Source organism: Berghia stephanieae, chromosome 1 (genome assembly GCF_034508935.2).
Source record: "Berghia stephanieae isolate SIO BIC M18660-M18661 chromosome 1, UCSD_Bste_1.3, whole genome shotgun sequence".
Classification (NCBI taxonomy): Eukaryota; Metazoa; Mollusca; class Gastropoda; order Nudibranchia; family Aeolidiidae; genus Berghia; species Berghia stephanieae.
The window spans coordinates 115,232,897-115,258,561 of record NC_088360.1 but is presented as its reverse complement, the minus strand read 5'-3'; the positions used below and the strand labels follow the sequence as shown (position 1 = coordinate 115,258,561).

Here is a 25,665-nt window from a genome sequence, read left to right as displayed (position 1 = left end):
TGCCAACATGTCAAGTGACAGATTTTTGTCAGCATAAATCACTGCGATGGAGATGGTGAGAGGCGAGCGATGTGACTCCTAGAAACATGACAGTACAATTAATGTTAGTTTTGGTTAAATCTCTGTCATTGTTATGGCTGCACAGAATAATAATATTTATTGGCTTAGCCGAGAAAACCGAGTGTCTTATAATTTTTAATTTTCATTTAAGATTTTAAAACTTCGCTCTAGCTATGCATGATTTGACTTGTGACTTTAGCCTTTCAGCCTCACCCCAGATGACACCACTGTTTATGTGGTAATACCACTCTATATAAAAAGTACAATACATCAACTAAGAATTCTAACCTTTATTTGATGAACATTCTTGAAGAATATTAAACTTGAGTTTTGTGTGTTTGTATGGTGTTAAGGTAAGGTCTTGGGCTCACAAAACTGCCCGAATTATCTCTAAGGGCTTGAGTTGGCAATATGGCCTTAATGACGGCATTTCCATACATTTCTATATGTATGTGTTGCCTTTCCAAGATGAATGTTAAATTCAGATGTTCCCCTTTTATATTATAACAGTGTCTTCGCCTGAAAATTGTATGCTGTTTCATTATCAAGATATATTTTAAAATTGTAAAACGCTTAAAGCATGGTTTTTACAAAAAGCAATGTCTCTTTTCTTTTTTTTTTTTGTAGGATGAAATGCTTTAAATGAGATTGAGAAACAGTTTTCTGAAAGCTGATATATCAAGAAATATAAACAGTAATGGCTCGCTACCTATCGAGTGAGAGTGATGATTATTACCAGCCCGCTCCCCGTCAGCGCCACCACAGCCAGACAAATGATGACAGAGTATATCGCCTCACTTCCAATTTGCAGGTAAATTTATACAATGTTGGATCCAAGGAACTTGAGATCAGATGTAGACAATATAGACACTTTAAAATTATTGTGACATGCTCATTTCTCCTATATTGCTTCACAATAACTCATTTTTTCACTTAGCATGGTGTATGAATCCACTTTTCTATTCCATACAGTGCAACTTGCCTGTTATTTATTATTATTATTATTATACTAGTGCTTGCACTATTTCTATATCATCTGAGTTGAATGGAGTATTATGTTTCTAAAGTGCCTTACCCAAGAATACAAAGCAAGGGCCAGAGTTTCGCCATTTTAGTCACATCTGATCAATGACCATGCTCAACTAATAATTATGAAGTTGATGATGGTGATAATAATAATGATAAAAGTAATGAAAATGATAATAATGATAATGATGACGACAGTAATAATAGTAATAATAATAATAATAATAATAATAATAATAATAATAATAATAATAATAATAATAATAATAATAATAATAATAATAATGATAACAATAATAATAATATAACAATAACAATTATAATGATGATGATAATGATGACAATAATTATAAAAATAATAATAATAAGAATAATAATAAGGATAATAATAAAAATGATGATAATGATGATGATGATGATGATGATGATGATGATGATGATGATGATGATGATGATGAATGACGTTTTGATGGAACATGTCAAAACGGATTATAATCTGTGCCACCAAAGAACAAAAGCAACAAGATTTGCATTTCATTCTTTATATGATGCTTTACACTCATTTTCCCAACTTAAAACAATTACAGAGAGAACCTTCGCTTAAATGTGGAAAACTGGGTGGGGTCCTTGACCTCCCATAGTGGGCAGTGAGGTCACTTACTGTGGTTTCTATTTCCCTATATCTGTTTTCCAACTCGCTTTTTGTCATTGCCTCGGAATAGGATTATTTGGTTTTGTCCTTTCCCTTGTTGGAGTCCTTGCCTGGGAGGGAAACAGTCAAATGTATAAAGTTTTGGGAGGTGATATTTTTTCCTTGAAGATCATCCCTCTGTGATGTACTCCGGATAATTATAACTCGGTTAATCGCAACATTTCCCAAGAAAATGAGTTAAGTCTATATTAAAGTCACTGGTTAATTGCAACAAACTTCGGTTAAAACAACAACAATTTTTACCTGAAAAAGTGGAAAATTCAAGAAATCAATCAAACAAAACTCATTATTAAATTTCATCATGGGTGAAATCATGACAAGTTGAAGAATCGAAAGTGGGCGTGGTTTAATGCTACAGTTGTGTGTCACCACATCAGCAGCCTGAAGAGGATGCTGATGATGATGAATCTGAACCTTTGTCAAATAGAGGAAAAGTTAGACCTCGTAAAAAATCTCCATCACCTCATTCAAGAAGACTCTTTAACAGATATGCTTCGATTATTGGAAACTATTGTGCAACATGTTTATATACATCTGGCCTCAGCAAGAAAACAAACACTTGATGCCTCCTTAGGGAAATGAGTTATGTCAAATGCCAAGGAAAATGATGGAATTTACAACCATAAAAGGCAATAATAAAATACACAAGAAAAACAAAACAAAACAAAATTTAAAGTAGACCCCAAAAAATACAACCAAATTTACTGAGGCCTCGGACGGTCCCAAGCCAGTGTAAACTCAGAGGGAAAATATTGCAATAGTGGAGAGGAAACTCAACTTCCGTTAATCGCGACATTTTCGCTGACCAAGGTGTTGCAATTATCCAGAGTGGACTGTATTGTTTTATTTGTTACTTTAGATGTATAATGTAAGCATTTGAGTATGTTCCTCTTAGTGGGATCCTGTACTTATGGTTGGATGAGACTTTTGGATAATGGCAAACTAAGTACAAAGATAGTGTGCTATTGGAATCTACATCTGTTCCCTATTTGTATCATTACCCTTTGTCTTACTTTTCTTGTATGCTTTTAATTGTTTACTGTCCCCTTTTCTTCCTTTTTACTGGCACTGAAATGACCTGAATGTTTCGCAAGTGCTATAAAACCATTAAAAACAAACCAAACAATAGGTTTGAATATTGAATAATAATAGTTTCTGGCTCAGATTTTTGTCCTTCATGCACGATATTTACCTCCATGAATTCATCGAGGAGCCTTTCTGTTTTTTAATTAAAAAATATGACGTTATATCAACATTGGTGTAAGTCATAAATGTGAGATGAAAAAAATACTGCTTCTTTAGGTCGTGGACTATTATCTGACGTAAAAAATAATGGTGATAATAATAATGCTCATGATGATCATAATAATAATAAGAAGAATCTATAATATATTCTAATTAAGCTAAAATCACGTGACTGCAAAAGAAAGAATACTTAAAGGATATATTTTAAGAGATGAAATATTCTAACAAATTGATATTTATATACACACACACAATATATATATATATATATATATATATATATATATATATATATATATATATATATATATATATATATATCCATTAATCTATCTATCTATCTATCTATCTATCTATCTATCTATCTATCTATCTATCTATCAATTTATCGATATTATTATTATCATTATTATTGTTGTGATTATTATCACGATTATTATTGTTATTATTATTATTCATTATTATTATTATTATTATTATTTTATTATTATTATTATTATTATTATTATTATTATTATTATTATTATTATTATTATTATTATTATTATTATTACCTGTATTATTACCTGTATTTATTATTATTATTATTATTATTATTATTATTATTATTATTATTATTATTATTATTATTATTATTATTATTATTATTATTATTATTAATATTTTTATTATTATTTTTTCTAGTGCGCTTCTCACTGAAATAAAGGAAAATATTTTGAAAGGGACTTTGACTTATGTTGAAATTTAAGGGAAAAAACATATTCAAATGCAAAATGGTCATTGAGATGACAAGGTCTTTAATATATCGTCGACTGGATTTAAGTCTAGGTTTTACCTAAAAATTATTATGAAAAAAAAAGGAACTATGGTACCATAGGGAGAAATGAGAGAAGGAATACGTTGAAGAGGAAATTTTAAAGAAGTCCCAAAACCAAAACAAAAGTAGATTAGGCTGGGATAAGAAGAAAAAAAAATTGAAAAAGAACATTTTATTTTCTAAATGAAACATTTTCAATTTTAATAATTATGCCTCAAATATAAATAATTGACAAAATGTGATTTACCACCCTATGGTGGTAGAATTTATGCAGATATAAAGAAAAGTGCTGTCAAGCAGGAAAAAAAAAATCAGTTAAACGACATATTGTGACAGTGACATAAAAGGGTCATGGCTGATTAATCACATTCATGATAAGACCTTTCTCCCACTGGCTTTGTGATATCTGGCTTCAGGCAACTCTTTGTTCCTTTTCTTTCAAGTAGGTATTGATCTTTCACCCAACAGTTCTATGATTGAAGTCGTCAATTTTCAATTAGTCTTTAGCAAAACGATATTATCTTTTACTTATGATCCTTTTCACCAACAAGTAGACTTAGCGTATTTTCTCCAAAATTTCACTTCTTTTCTTTCACTACTTTTTTTTTGCATGAAAAGGTTGACACCCAGCTGATGAAAAAAATATATGTTTGCATAAGCATTGAAGCTATGAACTGTGTTAGATATGACACTTAAAAAACACACAAAAAATTCTCTCGTCTAGATTTTGAAGTAATCTCAGATCACACAGTAAAAAAAAAAAAAAAGAGACATTTAAAAAGAATCAATACAAAATTATGTGAAATTCTAATTGACATTTTTCTAACTTATTGCCTTTAAAAATTTCATATTAACAGGATACATCCAGAAATCTTCAGTCTCTTGAACGGATGTTAACTGATTATTCAGATGTTGGTCGAGATCAGAAATCAGCTATTGACAGGGTAAGATTTTGTGTGATGGATTGGAATAATTATTATCCTATATCTCATGTACACACGTTTTATTTATATTGCATGAGGAAAATTAAATGAAAGGTTTGAATTATATTGCATACATTCCTTTTTTTTGGACCAGTGATCAATAAATTGCTTCACTTTATATTCTTTTTTGTAAACTACTTTTGTTGTAGGTCTTTTTCTTATTGATCTGCTTGAAATGAATGATGAAATACTTTTGTTGTTTTTAATTGTATTATAGATTAGAGGAGATTTGGGTCGCACACAGGAAGACATAAGAGATGAAAGGGCCAGATCAAATGCTTTAGACAGGGACTACGGTGTAAGTTCACATCTTTCAAAATATGTGTTCTGTTGATCATCGGACTGGACATTTTAGTTAATGGATGAAGATTTACAAAACTTTTCTTAAAATTACTAGTAATTATTGATGTTTGCTGAAATGAAGCAGTTAATTTAAGTTCAGAAGCACTCTTTTTTACAAATTATAAATAATGGAAAATTTACTTCAAAGACTGGCGAGAAATTTACAAGAAGCAGCTTAGTAGAAAAAAATATTATTTATTTCAAAGGCTTTGTCTTTATTTTATGATTGCAGTCAAGAGGCATGCATCCCAATAAAGCCGTTGAATTATTGAGGAAAATACTATTTATCAGTTTGATTTGTATTTAGCATTTGGGCCACTCCATTCCATGCTTGATTAGAATATGCCCTCAGTTTTTTTAAAAAGCACTACCATGTTTAAATGGGTGCAATTGTATTTGATAAAAGCAAAACAAAAACCCACCTCACAGTTCTGATAATTTCAATGTCAATAAATGTTCACTCTTAACAAGTTCAGTATAATGAGTAATGATTGACTTTATTTTCTTTAATTATTTAGCTTATTTTAAAAATTACAACAACATTTCAGAGTGATTCAGAAAACTATGGCTCGCCGCGAAGTGGTCGAAGACATAAACGCAAATCTGCTGTCAGATTTGCAGATGATATGAATAGAGAACTTCATGGCATTCACCAATCAGTGCGAGATATATCCTCAGAACAGTTGAAGCTGGAAGAGAGTTTTAATAAAGATATGGACCGAAGGGACAGGTGAGATAGGAATAAATTTTGAAGTCTTTTATATCAATTGTCAAATTCATTGTTCAATCACATGTTGTGGTTGCTCTTAAACCCATGAATTATTTTTACAACAAAAGGCCTGTCATTTTTATGACACAATTTATTAGATAGATCACTAGGACCAGGTGATTAAAAGAACCGCTCTTGTCGTTGTTGTTGTTTTGTTGTTGTTGTTGTTGTTGTTGTTATTATTATTGTTATTATTATTATTATTATTATTATTATTATTATTATTATTATTATTATTATTATTATTATTATTATTATTATTATTATTATTATTATTATTATTATTATTATTATTACTAATTTTTTAAAACGGAATTATATGAAAAGTAAAATAGGCAGTGTGTTTATCTCAAACTTGTCTTGGCTGTTTCCATGGTATAGCAGTTAAATTGAGATTACAGTGTTGACTTTATTAATTAGTTTATATCTATCCAATCACCCATCATCACACACCATCATTGCTGCCGGCCGATTTCACGAAGATAGTGTTTTTTTTTTTCTCTCATGGACTACTGTGAAAACACGTCCTTTAGCTGGAAACTTGTGCTAGACCCTACAGTTTGAGATTCATCATTTTTGTTCACAGCAAATGATTAAGTTTATAATGTTTATGTTGTAGACAACCTTCTTGCTAATATAAAGAACACGGGCAATAACTAGAGGAATAGATGTGTTCGTGTATGTTATCAACATTTCATGCTGTTCTGTAGTTATGAAATTACTTTTTTTAAACAGTTATCATCTCATAAGAAAATAAACATCAGTAAACATGTTAATAGATGACTATGGCTTTCAAATTTAATGCTTTTGAGCTCTTTAGGCTCTCTTAGAAACTGTGTTACATACAAGTTGAACTCCCTTAAACACAAATTATTCATTGCTTATAATTCTCCTCTAACTATAAATGACATTATGTGCTCAATATAAATTTTCTGTCATTTCAGATATGAAACAGACACCCGTCGATCATTACGAGATATAAATGATGCCATCAGAAGTACAGGAACAGATCCTGTAAGAACAAGTTTTTTCTGTTTATTTTTTATTATTGTGGAAGACACATATCCGTGCTTGGCACCTTAAATGTCACAAACTCTTTTTCAACCCATTAATTTTTCATTTGAATTTATTTGCGATGCATCTGCCTTATTATTTTATTTCAGCATTACATTCAAAACACAATATCTATGTTGTTTGTTTCCTCTCTTCATAAAGATGGAGTAAACCATGAAATCGCTTTCTTTTTGGTTCCCTTTAAAGGAAAGAATTGATGGTAATGTTTCTTAAATTATACTTAGATTTTCAATCAAAAAGCACATGTATATGAATGATGTCTTAATTGAATTCAGAACATTGTCCCTAAGTAATTGATACCATTCAAATGTTTAAATTTTCAATGTTTTCGTGGAATTGGATAGTTATATTAACTTAATTTGATATTGCACTGCTGATATTTATATTTTTTTGGTACAAATGTTTTTAAAATGTTTAATCGGTCATATAATATTCAACTGGGAAGATATCCATCAATTTTACTTATTTTATGTGCTTTAGCACCTACTATTACAGGTAACCACAAAACTTAATTACGTAATTTGAACCATTTCCCCTATGTCTTACTTTTTCCTCAAGTACTTTTAATTGTGCTTCTAGAATGTTTTTACTATCCAATTTTCTTCCTTTTTACTGGCGCTGATATGACCGTAATGTGTTGCAAGCACGTAAAACTCTTAAAAACAGTTAGTGTTAGAGGGTATACAATTTTGAAAGGTAGACTTTGCCATGCTTTCATAGTAATGAGACAGAATAACACCTGTCTCTAGCCTTTTTAAAATATGTGTGTGTGTGTGTGTGTGTGTGTGTGTGTGTGTGTGTGTGTGTGTGTGTGTGTGCGGGGGAGGGGGAGATGAATGCTGTGGATAAAGAGTGCAATGTACGTTTGTAGCATTTATTGTTTGAAAGTTAGTAGGGTTTTTTTGTGTGTTTTTTGTGTGCTGATGATTACGTCTCTAAATAATGGTTAGAGGAATTTCAGAACCATCAGTATGTCCATTGCCATTTTGACTCATCAGCGCCATTATTATAATATGAGTTACTGGATTGTCAATAATACACTGCATTCATGATGTCTCCCTGTCAATCCATTAAGTGAAAAATATTTTATGTATGTCACTTTTTGTGATATTGATTATTCAAAATGTATTTTTCTATCATTAGTTATCTGCAAGAGTTGAGAAGAGGCTACAAACCATTCAGTCAGAAATCAAAGCCGAGAGAGGTTTGCTCGGTGAAAGGAGAAACAGCGAAGACATAGCAGCTCTCTCAAATGAACTCCGACATGCCATTCAATCATCTCAAAACAACAATTTAGATGACAAACTTAGGAGTCAGTATCTGCAATCTGAATCTATACGGCACAAGGTAAGGAAATGGAATTAATCTCATAATTACCGTTTTAGAAAAAAAAAATTATTAATTTAATTATTACTTCATTCTTTTCTTTTCAAACCCTGTATTATGAATCTCAAGTACATTGCATCTATTTCATGTTACAGAACAGACTGCAATACCCAACTTTCGAAAATCTTACGTTTATGTAGTAGGGTTGGAAAATTTTCACTTGTATCGATGTTGATTATTTGTTATGCGTAGGGGTTGGCGCAAAATCATCAATTGAAGAAATTAAAGATGCTATAAAGTTTTAGAAGCGGAAACTTTGAGAAAGCAGGAGGAGGAGTTGTAGTTGAAGGTACTAAGTAAACGTGGCCTCTATCTGTCTAGGGGTATTTGATCAAGCCACGTCCCGGTTCCCAGATGGATTGTTGACTCTTGGAAAAAGAGGAATTAAAAACACAGAGATATAAGGAATAAAATAAGCAAAGTAACTTAAGTTACACTAAAATAATATATCGTTTAATAAAGTAAAAGCAAGAGTCAGTTTGATCAAACAATGATCAACATGCAATGACGATAACAACAATAACGACAACAATTACACGACATGCGCTACACAGTCACACACACTGTAGGTAGCAATCATTCGTCACGCGACAGCGATCACGACTCACAACATTATACCAACTGTCGTCGTCACCATCGACGCTGTCCGCGTCACAACATCATCATCGTCGTCATCATCATCATCATCATCATCATCATCATCATCATCATCATCACCATCATCATCATCATCATCATCATCATCATCATCATCATCATCATCATCATCATCATCATTATAATCATCACAATCATCTGATGAGACCAGAGAGCAACCAAAGGTTATGTCAGATGCGTCTAAATACGCATCAAATATATACGGCCCCGAGCCGCCCCAGAACAACCAACATTCCTCTCTCAACTCAACACCAACAATTACAATGATTATTACCAATACCATCAACACAAAAGATGTATAAATGTATGTAATGATAAACAACAATGATAACGAACTGTATCCTATATCCAAATCATTATTACAATAACAACATAACAACATATGTTCACATACATAAGCATTTAGTATTCCCTAATATAATCATATTATGATACAAGAATATCATTTCATCAAAAAGTCAGCATAAACCTAACGCTAAACTAACTTTATTAAAGACCACAACGTGAGTCACCAATATGTCACTCACTCTGATATTTTCCTGTTCTCATCAATTACACCTCCAGAGTCAATGAGTAACTTGTGAGTACATGACTGGCATACACCGTATGTCAGCGGTTTAACATGACTACTGTCGTATTAGAGACGATGTCATCAGCGATCTCCCACGTAATTACGAGTCAGGCCTGATTACATGATGAAGCCATAGAGCCAACGAAGGTTATGTCAGATACGTCTTTTACGCATCAAATATACGGCCCCGAGCCGCCCCAAAACAACCAACGTTTCTCCCCCATCACCATAAAGACAATTCAATGTAATTATCTCCCGTAAAACATATATCGCCCCAGAGACAAGGACATGGTTACCATCCAGCGGCAACACCATACCTTCCAAGATAAGACTAACCAACGTACTCACAATGTTATCATTATCAATAGCATGTAAGACAAAAACATCAAATCTCAAAATCATCATATATAACATAATTCCAGTCTTAATATATTATATTATTATTATTATTATTATCATTATTATTATTATTATTATTATTATTATTATTATTATTATTATTATTATTATTATTATTATTATTATTAACGATCTCTGAAATCTTAACATTATAAATTTAGTATAAGAAATATTCTGGCAGCAACTCACCTTGAAAAAAGAGGAATTAAAAACACAGAGATAAACTAAGGAATAAAATAAGCAAAGTAACTTAAGTTACACTAAAATAATATATCGTTTAATAAAGTAAAAAGCAAGAGTGAAGTTGCACAGAACTGCTGCTCTTTATAAAGGCCTAACTAAATCTTGGTTGTGATTAATAGCATTGTATTAATGACTGTGTCAGCCTTCCATGAAAAAATAATGGTACTCTATGATGACATTTTTATTTCCACCTAGATTGAATCAGAACTTGATGGTGTCAAGCGTAGATTAGATCAAACTGAAGGAAGCAAAATGGCCTTGCAAAATCAAGTGGAGCAACTGAGGGCCCAGCTGGTAAGAGCTGAGCAGGATCGTCAAAGAATGAGAATTGATCTTGATGAATCTCGTGTTGAAGCAGAAGTCAAGGAGAGAAGGAGGAAAAGGAATGGTGAGCTAATTTTTTAACCTTAGAACAAACTTTATCAAAATCAAGATTGCAAATATTTATTTTTGATACTTTTTTCTCAGCAAGTGACTTATAATCTTATTTATTTATTTTGTTTTGACTCATGAAATAACACCAAGATCTGTTAGTATTTCAATGAGCTTAGAATAGTTTATATTTATTATTTAGTAGTTTCGTTTTGTGTAAAAGAGACGTATTGAAAACGCTTCAATTAATTATTAATATTATCATTACTCTTCCAGCTGAAGATGATAGAAATAGAGCTTTAGAAAATGATTTACTCGAGATGAAGTCACATTTGGTCAGATCAGTTGGTGCTATGTCTGAGATGGAGGAAGTTAAACGACGATTGGAAAAGAGTGAAAGGCAGAGGACTCAGCTGTCAGATCACATTGAGGTTTGGCTTTAAGTAGCATGAATGAAATATTAAATATGCAGATTAATTAGCTCATTTTCAAGTTTTTACCATCATCAATGTGCGTCATTGTATTTTTCAAAATTCATTTGCACGTCATATGGAACCAAATTGTCATTTCATACATTACACGCAGCCTATAAGACGCTGTTTTTTTTTACATACTTATAATAATCGTCACTGTTTATGGCTTCATTCACAATGGTCAAATGAGTAATTTATTAAATTACATTACCCACAGAAACAACGGCAGGCCAAGTTTTACAATCATTGTTACCCATTCTGTTACTCTCCACATTAAAAGTCACTCAAATTTATAAAAATCATGGTTATATGCTTTATTGATTCAATATTATGATTTGTACACTAAAGAATGACATAAATTGATTACAATATTCGCTGCTGAAATTGCAGTGCTTTTGAAATACTTTTCTTTTGTTGAAGATTTCCAATTTTAAAATTTTCATATATCAAAATGCAAAATTGAGTTTAATTCATTTAAGTGAGTGAGACTGAAAAGAGAACATTGCATATTATGTGTGATAATTCAGAATATGTTTATTTTGATGATTTCATCTTTTATCTGTGTATTAATTTTCAGACTCTAGTGAAAGACTTGGAAAATCGTGAAAGGCAAAGTGCTAAAATAATAAACCAGCTTAAGGAGACATCAGATAAGTATGAAGATTCAGACAGACAAAGATCCTTGATGTCCACCCAGTTGGAGGACATTCACCAAAAGCTGAAGGATGTCACACGTGAACTTGAGAAAACAACACATGAACTTCGCAACACTCAGTTGCTACTAGCAGAGACTGATAAGAAGAAAGATGAATTTAAAGGAAGGGCCCAAGAAACTGTTAGACAGTAAGTTAAGACTACTAATTTTACTTACGAATGTGGAAGAAAAAAAACACCTTAGAAATAATCATTCATTACTTATATTAATTTTAAAATTTGACATATTTCTCTATTTAGATATTTAAAAAAAATAATCTTACATTATTGTATTTTTTATAAAGTTGTACATAAAATTTTTCTCTCCTTTTGTTTCAATAATTTCAAAAGTATAAAATAAGGGCCTTTTTTCGATTCACATTAAAAATTGATCAACTTACAAAAGTTCTAATAGTACATCAGATGCAAGCATAGCAAAGTGATATTTTGAAGGTAAGAAAATATCCAGTAATATTATTTCACAGAGTGCATCAAAAGCTCATGATTTACAATTAATGATAAACTGTGCATGCTATTACTACCAGGTGGAAAGCCAAAGTAAAACAATTGGAAAGAGACCTTGACCGACAGAAACACGGAAATGGCCAGATGATGGCTCGGCATGAACAGTTAGTAAAGGAAATGGAAGGACAGAAACAACATGGAACATACAGCCAGCTGCAGCTAGAGAGTTTAAAACGAGAATTGGCTGATGCACTGGTAAGGTTCTAGATTGTAGTAATAAGTTAATTTGCCAATGCTAATTTATTATAGTCTTGAACGAAATAAGTTTGAAAAGATTTTTCAAGATGATTTTACCTTTGATGATTTGTTTAAACATTATAAACTAATTAAAATTTTTAATTAGTAGAGTTTGAATGCACAGTTGTTATCAAGTGTTTGCTATTGTCATTTTATTTAAAATCACAAATTGATTTATACATCTATGCGCTATAAATCAATATTCAAAATATTTATGTTGTATAAAACACAAAAAGATTTTAAAAAAAAGAAAAAAGCAATAACATCTCCCTATCTTGAATGATTTTTAGGCAGTGCGAGCCGCTCAAGATGAACAATTGAGACTGAAAGACATTGAAGTGAATGAACTCAAGTCATTTCGAATGGATTTAGAGAGAGAATACAGGGATGGACGAACTATAACTGAGAAAGTAAGAGGGCTTTTCCTAGAATTGTGACGATGATAACAGAGTTAAATAAGATTATTTCTTTTAAATACAATACAATTTTTTTCTCAGACTTGCATACAGTTAAAAGATTCCATGCATATATGTAAAAGGGCTTCCGAGCACTTTTAGTGCTATAGAGATTACGCATTGTTATCATTATTATTACTATTATTATTATTATTATTATTATTATTATTATTATTATTATTATTATTATTATTAATCATTATCATTATTATCATCATCATCATCATCATCATCATCATCATCATCATTATCATCATTATCATCATCATCATCATCATCATCATCATCATTATTATTATTATTATTATTATTATTATTATTATTATTATTATTATTATTATTATTATTATTATTATTATTATTATTAATATTATTATTGTTGTTGTTCTATTGGGACTATGCTACTTTATAAGACAAATTTAATGAAGTGGATAATCTTTTAATTTTGCCTCGCACGATTCATGACAAAACTAGAATGTTTTTTTTAAAAGTTTGATCAGATGAAAATGAATTCTTCTTCTAGGTTCCATGCCTGGTCCAGGCTTCGGATACTGCATGAATTATCTCTCTCCATTCCTCCCTGTCTCTTGCTTTTTCAATCAGCTCTTGGATTGTTAGGTTGGTGAAGCCCTTCAGTTGGTCTATGAGTGTTTTTCTTTGTCTCCCCCGGGCGCGTTTACCAGGTATTTTTCCACAACTTGCCAGGTATTCATTCTTATCTTTCCTTACTATGTGTCCGAAAAAGGATAGTTGTCGATCCACTATTAAGGGCATTAGTTTCCTTTGTTGGTATGTTTGTTTTAGCACTTCTTCGTTCGTTTTGTGTGCAGTATACGATATTCTCTGCATCCTTCTCAAGCACCACATTTCAAAAGCTTCAATGTTCTTTTGTGTTTCTGCATTTGTAGTCCAGCTTTCGCATCCGTATAACAAGATTGGCCACACGTAGCACTTCAAGACTCGGAATCTAATCCCGAACGACATCTGTTTGTTTTTCAAAATGTTTCCCATGTCCATGAAGGCCTGTTTGGCTTGAGTTATTCTTGCTCGTATGTCTCGGTTACATCTTCCATCTGTTGTCACTATTGAACCTAGGTATTTAAAACTTTCTACGTTGGTAAGTTGCTCGCCGTGAATCGTTATATTGCAGGTGTTGTTGTTTTCGGGGTTTTTCTGTATTACCATGCATTCCGTTTTGGTGATATTCACTTCCATTCCCTTGGCTTCACTATCTACTACCACTTTGTCAACAATCTTTTGAAGTTGGATTTCTGATGTTGCAATGAGTACCGTATCGTCTGCGTATCTTATATTATTTATGTTGTGACCTCCTACTTTTATTCCCTCCATATTATTTATGCCCCTCATGATTGTTTCTTGGTATAGATTAAACAGATCTGGTGAGGCAACACACCCTTGACGGACTCCTTTCTTAATAGGAATGGAATTTCCTGTAGAGTTTCCGATTTTGATAGATGCCTGCTGGGTGTAGTATAATGTTTGCATGAGTCTGAGGTCTTTCTCATCAGCGCCAATGGAGTGCAGTTGTTTTAGTATTTCTTCGTGGCGTACTCTATCAAAAGCTTTTTTGTAGTCGACAAAACAGAGGTATAGTGGGGTCTGAACCTGTATAGCTCTTTCACTTAAAACACGGAGGAGGTATATTGCGTTCCTTGTCCCTCTGTCAGGTTGGAATCCATATTGTTCTTCTGCGATTTCGGGGTTAATCTTATTCCTTAGCCTGTTGATAATTATACGCAACAGTATTTTGTTGATGTGGCTTATTAAACTTATAGTTCTAAAATTTTCGCATCTGACTGCACCTGCTTTCTTTGGTATTGCTATGAAAATAGAGTTACAGAGATCTTCTGGAATTTTCCCAGTATTGTATATATTGTTGAATAATATGTGAAGTTCATCAATTGCTAGATCTCCTAGGCTTTTTAATACCTCTACAGATATTTCATCAGGGCCTGTTGCTTTACCATCCCTCATTCGTTCCATGGCATGTTCAATTTCACTTTTGGTGATGTTTGGTCCGCTTAATGGTTCTTTGAATTTCAGTGGTGGTTCATTTCTATTTGGATCATTGTACAGTTCGCCTATGTATTCTACCCATCGGCTTTCTATATGTTGTTCTTCAAATAGCAGTTCCCCTTGTTTGTTTTGGATACAACTTCCTGCTGCTTTGCTTTTCCTTTTCCCTGATAGTTCTTTTATTCTTTGGTGAGCTTGTTGGGGGTTGGGTTTGTATTCTCTTTCGATTTCGCAGCATTTCCAGTCTAGATAGTTCTCGTGTGCCTCGATGCATTTGGATTTAATGTGGTTGTTCAATGTTTGGTATTCTGCAGACCCTCTGTTGCATTTTCGTCTTTCTTCAAATAGGTTTAGAATTTCATTTGTCATCCATTCCTTTTTGCTGTTTATTTGAGCTATTGGTAAATGCTTTTCTGCAGTTGCTTTGACACACTTTTGGAATATATCAAATTGTTTTTCACATTTTTCGTTATCAGGTTCACTTTGGCTTTGTATCATGAGTGCATTTTCAAATTCTTCTCTCATTTTTGTTTGTATGCCATTGTCTTTGCATAACCTGTAATCCCTCTTTATTCTACCAGCTGTTCTCTGAATAGCTTTAAACTTTATCCTTACTGTACAAACAACTGGGACATGGTCACTGTCTACATCGGCGCCTGGATAGGTTTTGCAATTTAATATGCCATTTCTGAATCTTGATGATACTGCTATAAAGTCTATCTGGTTCCTTGCTCTGTCCCCTGGTGATTGCCATGTCCAGGTTCTTCTTGGGTGTTGTTGAAACCAGGTGTTTGAAATCATTAATTTATTTGTTCTACACCAATGAATACCCCAGTTTAAAAAAGATTTTTTATTCATTTCTTAAGCTTGAAAATGAACTTCATACGCTGAGATCAAGGGCAGCAACCCTAGGTGAGGACAAACATAAATTAGAAGACAAATTATCTGCTGTTGAAGCTGCTCATCTTCTGGCACAAGACCAGTCACATTCACTGCAGGTAATGTCTGTCACGCTATGTAAGTTATTTTAGGTGTTGTGATTGTCATGAATTAATTTTCAGAGTTCTTTTTATCATAAACTATGCTCTTTTAAAAGTGATTTTATTACTTTTTTGCCTATTTTATGTTGATGTTTTTTAAAAGAATGGTGTACTCTCTACAAAATAGAAGGAACTTCATATGATATTGGTTGGAATCATGAAAACATTAAAATCATTATAATTTAGCACCTTAGTAATCAAAATGATATAAGGGTCAATTAGTTGGTTTGCTCACATTTCTGCCATTCCTCGTATGTGCGTAAAATGATGTTATATTACGTAATATTGATCAACGTGTAATCATTATTCCAGGATGAGTTGAAGGAACTGAGTCGTGTCAAGGCTGGAATAGCAAGTCAGTTGGCAGAGACATCAGCTAAGAATCATGTAAGAATCAATAAGTAAAGGCATTTATCATTCTTCGTTAAAAAAGAAACAAAAGAAAAAAAAGCTTACAAACACCCCCCCCCCCCCACCCCCATCCAAATAAAAAAAAAGATATGAATATTAAAGTGAAATTTAGGAAAATTAACAATTTTATCTTTAATTTATATTTGTTATATAGAGAAAAACATGAAGGTAGAGGAGGCACTACTGTTTACTTGAGAATAGAATAATTGTAGTTAGACAAAATCTTTAAGGAAAAAATAGACAAAAAGAAAACATAAAATAACCCCCCCCCCCCCCCCCCCCCCAAGAATTACACCCAAACCGCAAGGGTGTAGCTATCTTTCTAAGATGTCTATGTGCTGTTGTCTTTAGTCAGGTGAAAAGTGTCATCTTTTGAGGACTGATGTTCAATCCTGTATCTGCTTGTTTCTGATGATGTGATACTGATGATAATCTCAATGAAATTGAAATGGTTAATTAGTTGTTGAAAAAATGTATTCTGCTTTGCTTTTGAAAGTGATTCTATATTCCTCTGTTGTATCCATTATTTTCTCTCTGTCTTTGCGTAGGACCTAAGACAAGCTGTTGTAGAATTACAACACAGGGAAAAAGCCGCCAAAGACGAAGTTGACATGTACAAAAAACAGCTGTATCAAGAAAGAAATGGGCTGAGTAAAAATTATGAGACTTTGAAACAAGAGTTGAATGAAGCAAAGGTAAGATGTAAAGTTGAATTTCATAACGGTAAAGATTGCAATCATGCTTGCTCTTTAACTTTTCATAAATGGGCGCAAAAAACTGAAGACTTAATGCATAATGTTACTTAGAGATGTTGATAATAAATTATGATGCAAATCATTTCTACTGTATTATATTCTTATAACTGTATTATATTCCATATAAAGAAAGCTATATGCACCTTTTCATTAATGTCACAAATACAGGAGCACACAAATGATAAGAATTACCTAAGACAATCATAAAGGATATAATGAGAACCAATTTCTGTCCACCAAATAACCACTGTAATGATCGTCTTAATTTCATTGATTTGGAAACAGAACAAATGCTCATTTAAAAATAATAGCTTTAGTATATTCAAATCATAAGAATTTACATGCTCATTTTGCTCTACCCATGCTTCATTTATTTCACAATCAATCGATCATACACTACAAGTTGTCCGGTAGACATTCTTTTTGTATCAATGTTCTTACAATATCCATTACTGCACACAGCTAGGAATTCATTCACCTGAGTCGTTGAGGACATTGTGTGTTAATTGCCTCACAGGCTCAGCTCCAGGGTCAAAGTTTGACATCCTGGGTGGGGTTCCTGACCTTCCATAGTGGTCAGGGAGGCAATTACTGTGTCTTCTATCTGGCTATATCTGTTTTCTAATATGCTTTCTGTCCTTGTCTTGGAAAGAGATTACTTGGTTTTGTCCTGACCTTGGCCGGATAACCTGGTTGGGAGGGAAATAGTCAAATGTCCAATTAGAGTTTTGGGAGTTGATATTTTTTGTCTTGTAAATCATCTTTCTGTTATGCACTGAATTATTTTTGTTTTACATATATATGATTCGTAAATATTTGAAAGTGTTCCTCTTAGTGGGGACCTGTACTTGTGTCAGGATCAGGCATTTAGGTGATCTCAAACTAAGTGCGACTATGTGGTCTCTTGGTATGACACTCTCTTTCGGATCAGAAGGTCCTGGGTTCGAGCCTCGCTCGGCGCATAGTTGAGTCCTTGGAGAAGGCTATCAGTCACATTCTCTCACCGTACTCAGGTGTAAAATGAATACCTGGCGATTAACAGCGTTAACTCTGTCCTAAAAAAAATTAAAACATCACCTAACAGGCGTTGTCCCGCCCTAAATGTTAAATGTTGATGTTGGCCAGGGACCCCTTGTAAAGCGCTTTGAACACATTTTGTGGATATTGCGCTAAATAAAAGCTCAAATTTTTTAAAAGTACACTGATAGTGTGCTCTTGGAATCTACATCTTTCCTCTATTTGAGCTAATTCCTCACTGTCTTCCTTTTTCCTGGGTACTTTAGTTGTAATTCTAGAACATTTTACTATCTCATTTTCTTCCTTTTTATTGGCGCTCATATGACCTAAATGTGCTGCAAGCACCGTGAAACCCTTAAAAACAAAACAAAGTTTGACATCGATGTCATTTATCATGTCACTTAATTTTTTGCCCGCCATTGTAATTATTAATGGGTGAAGTATTCAACATAGTTACTGGTGTCATAATGATCTTTGCTATTTGCAGACATGCTCAACTAAATTAATGAAAGATAAAGAAAAATAATCCTAAAGAACCAAACTTTCTTACTGGACTTCCTTCACCAGGCATTTAGGCAAAATTTATCAATCATCGTGGGTATTTAGAGTAAATTGATTTGAGCTGCAGTTTCTTTTGCTTTGGATGTATCATGAACTATGAATTATATTATAAATTGTTTTGCGAATACTTGTGTAACTCATATTGAGATCTATCAACTATCAAAATTAGATTGTTTTTATTTTTCATCTAAAATTATTCCTCCATCAGTCTCTGTGAGTATTCATTTACAGCATTAGAAGAAGATCACATCATACCAACCTTTTCATCACAGCTTTTTTCATTTCTTTTTTAATTTAATCACACAATGCTCCTGAAGTAACAATGACTGGAGTGAACTCCGTGATAAATTATATAGGCCACAATTATGCTGTAGGAAATATCCTTCACCTACTTTTAGAATGTTTTTAGAATGTTTTTGTTTATGTTCTATATGTAAAGAATTGTTTAGCAGATATTTCACTACCATGCTCTATATTTTCTTTTAGTCGTATGCAGGGAGGATAACCCTTACCTCTGAAATTAGTTTCTGATGACAATTTTATAGGTTATCACCCTTGTGTCATTAGTTGTATTATATCATGAACTTACTCTGAAAATATGATCGTGGTAAAACAGTTTTATATCAATTATGTGAACTGTAATTACATAAAATTTGATAATTGATATTAATATAATAAATAAAAAATTGTATTTTTTTGACATCAGGTACGTGAAGCCCATACTTTACAAGAAGTGCAGCGGAAGTTCAGAGCCAATAATGCAGAAACTGATGCGACTATTCAAGCTCTTAAGGTAAGAAACATTGGATTGCAGCTAAATCATCGAATGATAAAGCATAAATTTAAGGTTCTATTTTCGAATTGCATTCATTCTGCTGAAACTTTGGAAAAAGACAGTTATGGGAAAGATAATGGAATTTTTGACATTTTATCTCCGGAGTGCTTATTCGTCCTTCAGGTCGTATTCTTAAAAAGTGTCTAGCCGACCTTCAGTGCTTATGCAAATGAGGTAGGCGTGAAATACGTAAAGGGCATTTGACTGAAAGGCTGTTGTTTATATTTGTCACCGTATTTTTATATGTATTAAATTCAAGGTTATTGCCCTCCCATAAATCGCATTGTTATTACAGTGACCTATATATGTCACTGCTTCCCCGGCTTTTTGTGTGCGCCCATGTTATCTATGTAATTAAGTGGAATTACAAAATCGGAGTGTTCAGTCCTTCACGTCTTCACTTTTTTTTATCGACTGTTGAAACGTAAGCATCGTTATGAGTATGAGTAGAAAAAAAGCATATTATTCTCTCTCTCTCTCTCTTTCTCTCTCTCTCTGTCATATTTCCCCCCTTTTATCTCTAATTTCTTCTCTCCCTCCATCAATCTCTTCCTTTGTATTTTCCTCTCTTTATCTCGTTATCATCCTTTCATTTCTTCTCTCTCTCTCTCTCTCTGTCTCTCTCTCTCTCTCTCTCTCTCTCTCTCTCTCTCTCTCTCTCGCTCGCTCGCTCTCGCTGTCTTTAATTCCCTCTGTATTTCTCTTTCTCTAACATATTCTTCTCGCACATATTCTTCTCTCTCTCTCTCTCTCTCTCCTCTCTCTCTCTCTCTCTCTCTCTCTCTCTCTCTCTCTCTCTCTCAACTATGCACCGAGCGAGGGTCGAACTCAGGACCTTCCGATCAAAAGGCGAGTGTCATGCATATCTCTATCTATCTATCTCATTCTCTTTCAGTCTTCCTCTCTAATTTTCTCTACCTCCATATACATATTTTACACACACACACTCTCTCTCTCTCTCTCTCTCTGTGTGTCTATATATATATATATATATATATATATATATATATATATATACATACATACCTATCTATCTTCATCGCTCCTCCTTCGCCTACCCACCCCCCCCCCCCCCCCTCTCTCTCTCTCTCTCTCTCTCTCTCTCTCTCTCTGTCATATTTTCCCCCTTTTATCTCTAATTTCTTCTCTCCCTCCATCAGTCTCTTCCTTTGTATTTTCCTCTCTTTATCTTGCTATCATCCTCTTTCATTTCTTCACACTCTCTCTTTCTCTCTCTCTCTCTGTCTCTCTCTCTCTATCTATCTATCTATCTATCTATCTATCTATCTACCTATCTATCTATCTATCTATCTATCTATCTATCTATCTATCTATCTATCTATCTATCTATCTTTCTATCTATCTATCTTTCTATGTATCTATCTATCTCTTCTGATTTCTTCCTCTTTTGTTTTCTTAAAAACCCTTCTCTCTCTTTATCTATCTCTCAATTTTATTCTCCCCTCCCCCTCCCTCTTTCTTTCTTGACTTCTGTCACATTTCTTTTCTCCTTGTCTCTCATTCTTCTTCCTCTCTCTTTCTTTCTCTTTCATATTTCCCCCCATAAATCTCTTATGTTCCCTATTGTCGGGTTGTCTCTCGCTCCTTTTCTATCTATTCCTCTATTTTGTCGTCGTCGTCTTCTCTCTCTCTCTTTCTTTCTTTCTTGCTTCCCCCCTCCACCTTGTTCTCCAATTTCCTGTCTTTTCCTTCTCTTTATATAGCTCATCCTCCTCTTTTATTCTGGCACCCTCTCTCTTTCTCCCTTTGTCTGTCCCCCCCCCCTCTCTCTCTCTCTCTCTCTCTCTCTGACTCTGCCTTTCTCTCTCTCTCTCTATCTATCTATCTGACTCTGCCTCTCTCTCTCTCTCTCTCTCTCTATCTCTATCTATCTATCTATCTATCTATCTATCTATCTATCTATCTATCTATCTATCTATCTATCTATCTATCTATCTGTCTATCTTTCTCTATGTCTGAGTGGTCTCAAACGCGTTTCATCTGGATATGGTATCAAATACTCCTCTCCTTTCACATTACATTCTCTGATCCATTATTGCTTTTAAAAAAGGAAAAGAAAAAAAAATAACAAAAGGGGACGACACAGAAACATCCCACCCCGCGACTGCAACATCATAAATTAAAACCAATCCCTCTCACTCAACCCCCCCCCCCCCCCCCCCCTCTTAAAAAAACACACACTTCCTGGCCGCCTGTATAACTTAGAGTTGCCAACCACCGAAGAATTAAAATACATTCGGAAGACCTAAAGTTTTCGTAGTGAGCTTGCTATGGCAATTAAGGTAATGATTAGAGATCTTGAGGCGGTGGTGGTGGTGGGAATCATGGATGTAGAGAGAAAGAAGAAGAAGAAGAAGACTACGAAAGAGAGGATCTGATAGAGAAGGAGCTAGAGACAACCCGACAGAGGAAACAAAGAAAATGTGAAATAAGGAAGAAGAATGTGCCGCTATGTGGTCTTGTGGTATGACACTCGCTTTCGGATCGGATTGGAAAATCCTGGTTCGAGCCTCACTCGCCGCATAGTTGAGTCCACTCTTACCGTACTCAGGTTTAAAATAAGTACCAGGCCGTTAACTGCGTTGTTCTGTCTGAAAAAATGTAATATCGCCTAACAGACATCATGTAGGATGTTAAGTGTTGCTGTTGGCCTGTGACACCCTGTAAAGCGCTTTGAGACTTCGAGCGGATATTGCTCTATATAAAAACTCTCGTTAGTATTTGTGACAATGATAGCAGTGATGTTATTCTTGTTTCGATGATGAAATGATGGTAGTGGTGATGTCACTGATCAAGAAGCTAGAGTGATAAAGTTGATGGCAATGGTGACGCTATAGTGTTCGCGTATGTTATTGATATTTAAAATGATTGTTTCCTAGAGTGGTGGTGGCTGAGATGATAGTTATGATTTTGCTAGTGATGGCAATAATTGATATGACCATGGTAATGGTAGGTATAATGCTGTGGTGGTGATATTGATTGTGGTGCTGATGATACTTATGATATTGTGCAAATGATGGTGGTAGCGATTCTGATGGTAATGATAATGTTGTAAAAGTGCTTGTGGTAGTGATGGTGATGGTTTTAAAATTGACGTGGATCGACGTGCAATTATTTTTAGGTCTGATAACCATTTCCTTATGGGCTCATTCTTGTAATAGAAATCTTTTAAAAAATGACGCAAAATACATTATACAACAATGTTAAACCAGGCCCATAAGTGGATTCGGATGTCAGACCTGCGTGTTTGTTAACCTACAATGCAGCACAAATCCCTTTCGAAACGGTATTCTTTTTTCCACTATAATACAATAAGTCGAATGCTTGGCAGGTCTGTATCACTGCGTACATAGACACGTTAGTTGTAATAATATCTATTGAAATACCACCTTGAGTGGCGATAAGCCAAATTACACATCTGGAATACAGCATTTGCATACAAAGCTGTTTGAGTACAGAATTATTGAGAACAATCGTGGATTTATTTTTCTTGTAACCATTGTTTTAAATATATCAATCTTATTATGTATATATTTCCGTCTTTCTATTTTTTAATTTTAAACTAAAGTTAGGAATTTGATTTTGGCCAGTAATCGTAACTTTATCAGACCATACCCAGATCAAAACAACAACCCCAACCCCCTGACAACATTACCCCTTGTTCTGAGTTTAAGAACATAGGCAAGTTATTGTTCTTAGGCCGAACTGGGCTTTTATGTTCTGTATCATTCTATTTCACCCAGTTTCAACCCGTTGACATTTTAAATCCCAGCCCGTTGACATTCTAACTTCTCGTCAGGGCAAAAGTGGATACCAAATACTTAATAGTATTAGCTAACGAATGAAGTACTGAAAATATTGAGGACTTGGTATTAGTGTCCTTTATTAATCTTTAATATATTGACATCGTCTATGGAGATAAGTTTAAATGCAGAGGTTGTGCTTTCGGCTTTGGAATTAATTTGCGTGTTGCAAAGCCGCCAAATTCCATCCCGTCTATACAATTACCTCGTTTACTGCCAATTTGAAAACGCATTGAATTCGCCATAAATTAAATCTATCATTATGTCATACAGCTAGTCTACTCAAGACTGTACAACTTATAACAAAATTTTCTGAAGTTAAAGGACAGGTATCGACATCGTTCAAAAATTTTGGCTAAATTCAAGCTATTATTGATGGCACTCACTGAATTATCAAGATTATAACATTTTTAAAAATAAAAATGCTTCTTAACAGATACAGAAATTTGGTGTTGTTTTTTTTTCTTGCGCTGCTTATACTATTATGACTAATATAATATTTTGACAAATTGAATACTAGTCATTTAAAACAAATAGTTACTGAGTGCTTACCCACTATTATAGATTGAAAAAAAAATGTAAAAAAGGCAAAACACACGTAGACACACAATAGACACACACACACACACACACACACACACAAATCAAACAAAAGCAGGGAAAATACCAACAAGAGAAAACAAATAAAAAAGAACAATAACCCCCCCCCCCCCCCCAAAAAAAAAAAAAACAACAGCAAACAAAACAAAACAACAACCCCCCCCCCCCTCCAAAAAAAAAAACAAAAAAAAAGAAACCAAAACAAAGAAAACCTGCCGAATCTGCCTCTGTGCCTAGCCAACCCAAACTCTCGAGCAGGTATTTGAATTGGATACTTACCAATAGGAGAACACGACAATTGTATCAATCACCATTCTGGAATAAAAATCATATCCCAGAAGAAAAAAACAAACAAAAAAACCCACGAAATTAACACACACACACACACACACACCTAAAAAAAAACAACACACATAACTGATTATTTGACTCACAAACAGAGGAGGTGGGGTTTGTGAAACATTTAAGACGATACGGATATATCATGTAATTACGTGGATTCGAATCCAGCTCAGTAAAAGCAAAAAACGGAATATTGCCCAGCTTTAGTGTGAAGGACGAATAGTGCAAGCAACACGATTTGTCCGTACGTACGGCAACCACGGTTGAAGCTATTCGACCTTAAGGACGAATAGGGCTACCCGAATATCATTAAATGTTGTTACAAATAGGATTGAACCATTGTGAGAAAATTAAATACTATGAATGTCATAAAGAATTTTTTAAAGAATTCACATTTGTATCTGGTTATATATATATTTTTTGCAATTTTTAAATTTTTGCTTTACATTATTACACAGATGGAGCTTTCTGAAGAAAAGTCCAACAGCAAAATACTAGGAAGAAATGCTGATCGACTGAAAGAAGAGCTAACAGTTCTGGAGAAAAGGTTTCGAATGTAAGGATTTTTTTTTTTGTTAAGATCGCCTTCAAACATTGAAAGGCATTTTAAAAATAAGTATTGAGATTTTCCTTAAAATTGTTTTCTTTGCAAACTTGGTATCATTTTACTTTATTTTGTGTTTTCTATGTCTCCTTCTGTTTTAGTTATTGAACGTTACAAAAGAGACTGCAGATATATATTTATCAGACATAAGAACTTTGACAGTGTGTACCTTGTTGTCAATATTTTATTTCCACATCCAAAACCTGCATTGGGAAATTAAGTTTTTAAGGAAAGAAATTCATTTATAAAAAAATTGATTTCAGGACTGAAGAAGAAAATGCATCTCTGCGAAGAAAGATGGAACTGGTGAAGAATGAATTCGAAGCTCAGGTGAATAGACGTTTACGTAACTTAGAACTTATGTAGCTATAATCCATTACCTTTGTCTCCATTTGATTATTCTTGTTTGATTTAGTTGTAATCCAGTAGCTGTTTTAACCTGCATTCCTGTTGAAATTAACCCCGAATATAACTCGAATAATACTGTCTTTGATTTAGATTTAACTGTTGGCTGAACTGAAATTAAAAAAAAACCAAACAACTCTTAAACATCCTTATATCGTAGTGTTGCAGAGTTTTGTGTCAAGAATGCTTGTATTC

At 33.5% G+C, this 25,665-nt stretch overlaps 1 protein-coding gene across 2 annotated transcripts in view; it reads left to right on the top strand.

Moving 5' to 3' along the window:
* The window catches only part of LOC144962817 (centrosomal protein of 128 kDa-like), a 62,632-nt gene that overhangs the window by 2,777 nt on the left and 34,190 nt on the right, over window positions 1-25,665 (top strand). For both annotated transcript variants that reach the window (XR_013643532.1, XM_078896093.1), the window contains exons 2-18: window positions 688-871; window positions 4,718-4,804; window positions 5,061-5,141; window positions 5,734-5,915; window positions 6,899-6,968; window positions 8,172-8,375; window positions 10,480-10,672; window positions 10,933-11,087; window positions 11,707-11,972; window positions 12,368-12,542; window positions 12,875-12,994; window positions 15,943-16,074; window positions 16,429-16,503; window positions 17,076-17,222; window positions 19,567-19,653; window positions 24,920-25,017; window positions 25,329-25,395. Coding sequence is in view for 1 of the 2 variants with exons in the window: in XM_078896093.1 (XP_078752219.1) it covers window positions 758-871; window positions 4,718-4,804; window positions 5,061-5,141; window positions 5,734-5,915; window positions 6,899-6,968; window positions 8,172-8,375; window positions 10,480-10,672; window positions 10,933-11,087; window positions 11,707-11,972; window positions 12,368-12,542; window positions 12,875-12,994; window positions 15,943-16,074; window positions 16,429-16,503; window positions 17,076-17,222; window positions 19,567-19,653; window positions 24,920-25,017; window positions 25,329-25,395 (2,253 nt within the window). In the remaining variant the exon portion in view is untranslated. The remainder of the gene's footprint in view (window positions 1-687; window positions 872-4,717; window positions 4,805-5,060; window positions 5,142-5,733; window positions 5,916-6,898; window positions 6,969-8,171; window positions 8,376-10,479; window positions 10,673-10,932; window positions 11,088-11,706; window positions 11,973-12,367; window positions 12,543-12,874; window positions 12,995-15,942; window positions 16,075-16,428; window positions 16,504-17,075; window positions 17,223-19,566; window positions 19,654-24,919; window positions 25,018-25,328; window positions 25,396-25,665) is intronic.